This window comes from Pleuronectes platessa, chromosome 12 (assembly GCF_947347685.1).
Source record: "Pleuronectes platessa chromosome 12, fPlePla1.1, whole genome shotgun sequence".
Lineage (NCBI taxonomy): Eukaryota > Metazoa > Chordata > Actinopteri > Pleuronectiformes > Pleuronectidae > Pleuronectes > Pleuronectes platessa.
In genome coordinates this window covers 10,639,599-10,649,332 of record NC_070637.1, presented here as the reverse complement: position 1 = coordinate 10,649,332, position 9,734 = coordinate 10,639,599, and the positions used below count along the sequence as shown (strand labels likewise).

The following is a 9,734-nucleotide window of genomic DNA, read 5'->3' as shown; positions in this document are numbered from 1 at the left end:
AGAGATCGACCCTAAAAAACGACAGGCGAGCCATTTACCTCCGTACTGCATGGAGCCTTCACACAAGTGGTCCCTGTGACTCTCGCTTAGTGACAGGGAGAGAGAAAGTGTGTAGGCCTTTTTTAAGCTTATCCTGTGTTGGTCTCTTGACCTGGAGTATGTCCTCTGTGAAGAGAGGCTTTGTCGCCCTCAGACAGCTCGTAGCCTTTAACACACACCTCCATAATAGTATCTGTGTCTCTGAGTTTCCATTTGGAAAATTGTGAGCTTTTACCCTCACATCCTCCATTGCACTCAACAGAGAGAGAGACAGAGAGGGGGTGAGAGAGAGAGAGAGAGAGTAATCATCATAAGCCTAATGATACAGTGGCCTTCTGTGACCAAGCTTCACACACACATCCACACACACACTTGCCAAAGCACACAGGCGAGAGTTGAACTAATCTCGATGTCTTAATGTGCTGGCACCTGAGCATTGTACAGTGTTGCAGGACGTGTCACTGCGTCGTGCTAACTTTTGCAAACCTCATACAGTGCAAACATGTGTTAGGTTGCTTTCCCTCCAAATCAGAGCATAAATGTGTGGATGAATCGTAACATCCTGCCTTCACACATGTCTCCTGTCTGCTGTCAACAGTCACACATTTATTTTTGCTGTCTTAAGCACCTGCTGAATGCACGTTTTTCCTTGGCCTTCGACCAGTTAGCTTAGCCGCAGTGTAATCTCAGCAGCAGCTGTCCAAGAAAATGCACAAAAGCGCCACTCGCTACCTCACTACTACTTACCTTGAGATGACAGCAATAATGAGGTCTTTGATTGTTGGATTTCGCTGTAACCATGGAAATGTTAACCATAACCGTGAGAATCATGTCAGCTACGATTGGAAATGATCATTACCGTTACTCCACTTGCTTTACAACATATAAAAAACATTATATACATACATTAACTACAATTATAGCCACATTATGTTAACAGTAAGGTGATATTCTGGAAGTCATGGGAAAGGGAGTATTTGCAATGTCTTATGGAAGGCTTACTTCCTTCTTTCTTCAAATAATTATGTACACAGTCTTGTACCTTTGCCGTTTTCCAATTTGTTTTGCTCGATTCATCTCGTTGCTTGTTGGCCTGGAATCAGGTTTTAAACTTTTGCCTGTACAGTAGAAACAGACAAACTTTTCTGAAATGTCGAAGGATAAAACGAATGGGAAATTTACTCCCGGAACCAGAGCCCCTCTAGAGGTGGGTGGTCACTGTCACACTATTGACCACGAGTGGCCTAGTTGTACATTGAGGTTTTTGCATGATGCCTCCCACAACCATTATCACATTATCCACTTTAACCATAGGACTCATACCACAGAGGAACCAGAAAGGCTCTGTCACTGTGGGCTGCCCGCATGGGGCCCACTGTAGAGCTGAAGCTGTGTTGTGTGGCGTCTCTGGGTGATGGTGGGGGTGAGCGATGACTGGGTTCAGTGTTCGCTCCTGGACGGGTGACAGTTGAGGTCAGAGGTTCACTTTTCCCTCAGCTTCGTCTCTCTCCATCTCTCCTCGAAGCGGCTTTCAGAGGCTGAATGAGGAGGACTCAGAGGCTGAAGCTGGCAGCAGAAGCGACCCTTCCCTCCACATCCTGAGGGCCAGCGGAGCTCCTCGGTGTCGGCCAGAGGAGGGAAACAAGGTGTACACTGTGATCTAAACACAGAGTGAGTGGGGGGTGGGTCAGGTTACCCCTTAGGTAGGTGTGCCACAGAGACGCTCACTGTGAGTAGGAGAAGGCTGAATGAAGGGGAGATGTTGTGCAAGCGTATCTACACAGAACAAAAGGATGTTATTTGTATAATTACATCAATATGTGTTCCAATAATTCCCATGACTCAGTTGGCCTTTTTTTGTTATGACTGTTTTACATTAAATCATATGGGACATTCTCAGAGAGCTGCATGTTCTCACACTGACATCAGCACTCTGATTTTGACACTGCGCACATTAGCTCACACCTGTGGTAATCATACCCTGTGATACTCCTGGCCTCGGAGAACATTTAGACGAATGAGCTACATTTTAGAAAAGTGCAGACACACGCTGGCAGAACCGAAGTTATCACCTGTACGACCTTTCCTAACTGGAAGTGATTAGAGAAAAACCAGAATGTGTCTCAGAGGCGGAAGTGCCGGTCCACAGTCACTGGTGCAGGAGTTAAGTTCAGAGAACAAAAGGATTTTTTCATGTTTAGGATGATTGTTGCCAGACCATATAGAGAACCGCTTGTTTAACTTGTTCACACACAGCTTGAGTAGTCAGACAATATGAAGTGACAAGATGTTTCCCTATGGTACTATGTATCCCGGTCTTTGACATAGCCCACAGTACTGTCAGGTTTGGAATAGACATTTGTGGAAATACAGGTATTGGGTTCCTTTTGTACATATTGCACATGGACAATGACAGAGGAAACCTCTGTACATTTTCATCCATAAACTGTATTTTTATCAAAATGTATTTTTAGATAACAAAAATGTTACGTTTAATGGGTAGGTAAGGGCCTCGTACAATGACTGCTTATTCAGCACAAATGATTGTGTATTTAGAAATAAATGATAGAGTTGCAAAGAGTAGCTCAATCAGTGTTTTTGTCCATTTGAAAATCCTCAAATTGCTAAAAAGAATTTGTGTGAATTTGTGATTAAACAGTTAATATTAGCAACTGTAAAATAAATTCTGTTATTTGGTAAATTGTTCATCATCTGTGTAAATTTGGACTAGTCTGAGAGCCTCGATGTGACTCAATGAGAGATGGGACTTCAATTAATTATGCAAAATAAACCGCCTCCAAAAAGGATGTCCCCTCGTTGACGAGACATTTCCCTGTTGGACCAGATTTCCACCCAAATCTCTGTCTGCTTAGTTGTTAAGAAATAGATAGGATTACAGCTGCCGTTATTGGACAGTGACTGCACGTCTCTAAGCTGGATTTAAAATTGTCTGAGCGCTCGTCCCTGCCGGTGGAACTCAACAGTGTGTACAGAGAGCAGAGGAGAGCAGGGCCACTGTAGGATTCATGCATCGGCATGGAAAGTCAGGCCATGGAAATAACATTGAAGGGTTTTCTTCCGAAGGTGGTGAATATTCCATGGAGGAATAATAACCTCAGTAATCTGCACACGGAGGCTCCTCTCTCTGAACAAGGAGAGACAATCATCGGAGTCTACCTGTTAGTGTTAGGTGAGTCAATCATCATATACTGCATTGCCATAAAATGTGCAGTGTTCCTCTCATATGTTTCGTAGTAGAAATCATATGGGAATGGCTAAATTCTCTATTCAATAAATTTGAAACTACTGTGACCTTTAAATCACTAAGTTCAAATACCTGCCAAAAGAAATATGCATTATTTAGGTGTCAACGAAAAAAAAAAAATGTTTGTTTTTTGTTGGTGGCTAATTCTCTGTCAATCCACATCAACAAGTTAAGTTGAGGGAATTAGTGTAAAACAGATACTGAGTTATAAAAAGAAAAGGGATTCCCTTGGCTTTTCTCCACTGTTAATCTAACTGCTGACATTGAGGACATTTGAACTTCCCTTGTTACGTTCACTATTCCAGTCTCAGTTCGTTAATACAATGATAGAGGTCAAGAACCAGGCATGTACAGTCCAACACCTTAAAACTCTGCTCGACTCGACCCTACTCTCTACTCCACTCTACTCTGCTCTACTCGACCCTACTCTCTACTCCACTCTACTCCGCTCTACTCGACCCTACTCGACCCTACTCGACCCTACTCTCTACTCCACTCTACTCTGCTCTACTCTGCTCTACTCGACCCTACTCTACTATACACTACCCTACTCTACTCTACTCTACTCTACTCTACTCTGCTCTGCCCTATTCTACGCTAGTCTGCCCTTTTCTACCCTACTCTACCCTACTCTACCTTTCTCTACTCTACTCTACTCTACCCTACTCTCTACTCTACTCTTCTCAACTCTACTCTTCTCAACTCTACTCTACTCTTCTCAACTCTACTCTACTCTACTCTACTCTACTCTACACTATACTGTGCTAAACTCCCCTCTGCTACACTATAATCTGACCTTACTTTGCTATACTTTCAATTTAGTTAAACTCAAATCTACTCTGATTTCGATCAAATCAATAATATATCATGTGATACGATTCCATTATATATATGATATGATATGTGATATGATTGGATGCAAAATAATAAGCTATGATATGATTGGTATGATACAACACTATTGTATACAATATGATGGGATGTGAAATAATAACATACGTTAAGATCAGATATGATATGATCGCACTGTTACACTCTACTATAGATATGTATATATTTCTCTACTAAACTACATTATACAAACTCTTTGTTTTAGTAAATAACTGAAGGTATAGTAAACTATACCATATCACTGTAAAATACCATTGCTGAATAAGAATATTTGGTTACCTAAATATTGACAGAGTATTCTATGTGTCTCCCTGTAGGATGGCTGTCCTGGTTTGGAAACAGTTTAGTGATGTTTGTCCTGTACCGACAGCGGGCCTCACTCAAGCCCACAGATTTCCTCACTTTAAATCTTGCCATCTCTGATGCCAGTATCTCAGTGTTCGGGTACTCCAGAGGGATCCTAGAAATATTCAATATCTTCAAGGATGATGGATATTTGATCACCTGGATCTGGACCTGCCAGGTAAAATCCATGTTGAGAAATTACACAAATTTGAAGAATTAGACTGAAGAGTCATTCATATCTGTTAAACTCTATTTACAGCCTAACATCACAAAACCAAGTTGCATATGTGAACGGGTCTGGAAGATTTCGGATTACTTGGCTGATCCCAACTACTAAAACACATTAAAAGAATCGGTGGATGTTTTGCACTAATAATAATGTGTGTGTGTGTGTGTGTGTGTGTGTGTGTGGTAGTGGTGTGTGTGTGTGTGGGACGGGGGGGTTGCAAGGGATTTTGCTGTTAGCCATGTGGGCTGGAGGTTAAATCTATAATAAGATTACCACTGTGGAGGCTTTTAAATTGGAGAAACTAGCTGTGAGGCACAACCAAACAGGAAACAAATAGGAACTGCAAGTTGGATGTTTGTTGCATAATTACTTAAAGGGCTATTATGTTGCTGAAGTGATTTGTGTTGAATTGAAAGATGAGCTGTTGTGTGTAATTTCTATCATATAGTCTTCACATTGGTGTTTTCCTCCTCCCACAGCCTCAGCTTGAAATGAAATAGTTGTCATACTTTAGCTTGGTATTCATCCAGGGTATTTCTCGCTCAAGGCAAGTCGTCGTGGAAACCACGATATCCGTGCTGCAGTGACTGATCCCTCTGAGGATTTATATGAAAACAAGCTGGTGTTACGAAAACATTTTCACTCAAACCCCAAAATATGAGTTTGTGGAGCTGCTCTTACGTTTCAGCGCAGCCACTGACATGATCTCATCTCTCAGACATCCCGTCTCAGGTTCTCAGGTTCTCAGGTGACAGAGAAATATTGGGACAGCGAATTTCATTTCACCTTCTCCCGAGAGAGGTGCACTGATGGATTGAGCGTCAGAAGTAAACAAGGGAAAAGTGACAGAAATAGAGTAGGGAAGGAGCAGGGAGGTGAAGGAGACAGGCATGTGAGAAGCATTAGCAGATTACTGCGTCGAGCATGATGGGACATGATCTGTTGCGGGCTGAGCCAGATCCCGGTGTTTTGCATCTTATGGGATGTGATATTGAATCTGGTCGAGCCTTACATGACCCTTTTATGTTACCACGATGAATACAGAGAAAGAAGAATCGAACCAGTGATCAAAGTGAATAAAATACTTTGATTTTAATCCACTATTTTGTTCTTTGATCCTTTTCTTGTCCTCCAAGCCAAAGAAAGATGTGATACCGTTCCTCAAGATGAGCAGAGGATCAATCACATCATTTCAAGAAGTCATCATCTTTATGCACCAGGTCCTAAAACCTTACTACAACAGAAAATGTCCAATAAATGAATGTTGTATGAAATGACACTGGTCTAGACGTCCAGCAATCTGTCAAAAAACCTGATGACTGACAGTAATAGGATTGAGACTAAGGAAGATCAAGAAAGTAATCAGTGAGGAACCTTACTGATCCATGTCACCTGGCGCTGGCACAACAGGGAGCTTTGGTGTCGCACAGTTTGAGCCAGACTGAAATGCAGAAGCGTAAATCCCTTTAAGAGGAATGGTGATTAAAAGATTGTCTCCCTGCACAATGGACTGAACCATGCAGTGCTTCATTGTTTTAATGCCATTCAACTTTTTCTCCCCCAGATCCATAAAATCATAAAACAGCTCTAGAGGAAATCCGGTTTTAGTTTCCCACTGCAGGTCCTACACTTTTCAAACCCTGTAACATCAAAAAAAAAGTAAAAGAAAAGGAAGCCGAAAGGCAGGAAGAGCTCCCCAGACATGGTGATTCCAGCTGATAAAGTCCAACGCAAAACAAACATAGCAGACAAAGTTCTTCGACAATTAGTTGGACGATGAATGCACACCCTGAGGCTCAAAGACATTTAGAGGTTGATGTTGCATCGTGATCCACCAACACATCCGTCTGTCCGTCTGCTTCCAGGTCGACGGCTTCTTCACGCTGCTGTTCGGCCTCGCAAGCATCAACACCCTGACCGTCATCAGCGTCACCAGATACATAAAGGGATGTCACCCAAACAAAGGTCAGCTCCCACCTCTGTGTATTCAAGTGTTAGTGCATTTAGAAAACATCAGACCAGCTTGTCTACCTTTCTCACATTACAGCTGCTCCTATCTGACAGGAAAGTGTGTTTTTCGGTGCCACCGACACCTCATTACCGACCTCAGCTGCGGGAATAACTACCACTTTTCTCCAGCTAATTTAATTTTGCCAACATGTCATTAAGTTAATTTGAAGTGATATTTTCTATTTTCAGGTGCAGCTGATGCTAAATAATGTCTTAATTATATGGAAATTAGGTCGAGCAACTGCCTCTTTTGTCAGTGTGGATACAGGTTTTTTTATTTTGTTTGTAGTTTTATAAGTTATATAAACTTGTGTGTGTGTTGTTGTTTTTTTTACATTAGTGGTTAAACAATGAACATCTAAGGGATATCATCACCTGAATTATGTTGGAGAGCTGAAGATACTCCAGATGTCCATTAATATTGATCTAGAATTAGATTACTCCAATTAAGCAGTGCAGTTTCAGATACAAATTAAGCAAATTATTGCTAATTTAACAAACCTGTGCAGGTATAAACAAAGATATTGTATATTGAATGGTAATAACAGATTTGGAAAGATGGATACAATTTAAAAACCTTGGAAGGGGAGAATGGTAAAGCCTCCAGATCTAATGTTTGGCTTATACCACAACTTATTGCCCTTGTTTTGTCCCATTCAAACCCATCACAATACTTTTTCAAAGCTATGAATGGAAGAGCTGTGAATTTCTCCCAAATAAAAAAAGAAAAAAGGTTATGATAATTATTAATGTGGTTGGTTACAATATTAAATTTGGAGATTCTATGCTTCTTTTTGACAGTTTTTTTTTTGCCTCAAAATTAAACCTGAGTGAGAACTGGTAAGTAAAATACTGCATGGTACTTTTAAAAAGAAAATGCTAAACTTTCTTTGTCCAATTCATTGGGCTTATATAAACTGAATAAATTGACTGGACATTTTAAAAAATTTTTAAAGGAAGCAATTGAGTGCTGTGTTTTCCCTTTCATCCTCCTGAAATGCAGCATGAAATCCTAAAGCAAATAAATAGTTTAATTCTAACATAATAGTTGAAGGGAAGCCCATATATTGGAAAAACATGTATTTGACCATGATATGAGGTTTGTAAATGATATTGTGGGTGAAAATTTGAAACGTATGTAGTTTGACCCGTTCACTGAAACTTAAAGTTTGATTTGTTCCCTTCATTCACACAATCAGTTGACTGCTGATATAGGAAGAGAGTGGAAGCAGAAGATTAAAAGTGGGATGACAAACAAAGTTGTTAGTACACCAGACTGTTAAGAGACATAAAAGAATATCAAAATGTCTCTAAATTATTTTTAACCTCTTGATCCTTAAGCGTTATTCTTTATAATACGTGTAGATTGGTAATCCAAAGTGAGCCAAACATGTAAATAGAGCAGACACATTTTTTATCAATTTCCCTGAATACAAAGCACATTGACAGCAGAGGTTCTTTCAGTCACCAGTGTTTGTGAAGGCTGTCAGAATAACAAAAGACCTTATTGTTTAATAAATGTCACAATCCTGACATTTATGAAAAGTCAGGAATGCAGCGTCTTTACTTGCCTCTCACTTTTTCTGTCCTGTGTTTGCCAAAGTCCTGACATTTAACCTTTTTAAACTGCCCACAATCAAACTGCTGTGGCTGAAATATGGTAATAATGATAATGTGTTGTATTCATGTTGCTTGTTGTGTGTTTTTGCAGCTTACTGCATCAGCATGAACTCCATCGCTGTTTCGCTCATCTGCATTTGGACTGGAGCGGCGTTTTGGTCTGTCGCTCCGCTGATGGGCTGGGGCAGCTACACAGGTCTGTTCTCACACAGTGACCTGAAGAAAAGAAAAAAAAAAACGATTTTTTTTAAGCCTTTCTCTGACCTGTGTGTCCTTAGATCGGGGTTACGGCACCTGTGAGGTGGACTGGTCCAAGGCAAACTACTCCACCATCCACAAATCCTACATCATCTCCATCCTCATCTTTTGCTTTTTCATCCCTGTGATGATCATGCTCTTCTCCTACGTCTCCATTATCAACACAGTGAAAAGCACCAATGCAATGTCGGCTGATGGTTCACATACCACCCGCCAGAGGAAGGTGGAGAGAGATGTGACACGGGTAGGTTGCCAGGAGAAAAAGTTTATTACAGAGTTTTTTATTGGGAAGACTTGATTGCAAAGGTAAAATTAGACTCTTTAAAACGCTACTTAGAAGAGCCCTCTCGTAATGCCACCCCTGACAATTGTTCCCTCATGTTCCTCTCTAGATTTCCATTGTGATCTGCACTGCTTTCATCATGGCCTGGTCGCCATATGCAGTGGTGTCTATGTGGTCCGCCTGGGGCTTCCACGTGCCAAGCACAACCAGCATCCTCACCCGTCTCTTTGCCAAGTCTGCCAGCTTCTACAACCCACTCATCTACTTCGGCATGAGCTCCAAATTCCGCAAGGACGTCTCTGTGCTGCTGCCGTGCACGCGCGAGCGGAGGGAGTTGGTTCACCTGCAGCACTTTAAGAACATTAAACCCAAGGCTGATGCCACGCCTCAAGCCACAGCACTTCCTGTCCAGCAGCTGGAGGGGAAGTACAAAGCGGTGGAGAACCCGTACAATCCTGACAGCGACTCGGGGGTCAACAGCCCTCTTCAGACTCCTCCGTCAGAGCCGGAGGTCTTCCACATCGATGGGCCCTCACACATTGAAACATCAGAGTACTGGTGCGACAGGCTCTGAGGACACTTGACTTGAACCACTACTTGAATTACAAGTGGAGATTGACAGTAATTTTGTATTTTTTGGTCTTACTCGTGTTAATAAACTGTATGTGTAACCGGTATTAATAAATTATTCTATGTTTCACACCTGCTGAAAGTCACTTCAATCTCATATTTTCTTGATATCAGTCAATTCAAAATTATTAACAGCGTTACCTGAATCCTGAGAAAGAATTGAG

General features: G+C 41.4%; 1 protein-coding gene across 1 annotated transcript; it reads left to right on the top strand.

Moving 5' to 3' along the window:
- The first annotated feature begins 3,090 nt into the window (after positions 1-3,090).
- On the top strand, positions 3,091-9,514 carry LOC128453683 (opsin-5). Its single transcript, XM_053436715.1, has 6 exons — positions 3,091-3,229; positions 4,513-4,718; positions 6,635-6,734; positions 8,491-8,595; positions 8,678-8,901; positions 9,050-9,514. Exons 1-6 carry the CDS (start codon positions 3,091-3,093, stop codon positions 9,512-9,514), a joined length of 1,239 nt encoding a protein of 412 aa, XP_053292690.1.
- The last annotated feature ends 220 nt before the right edge of the window (positions 9,515-9,734 follow it).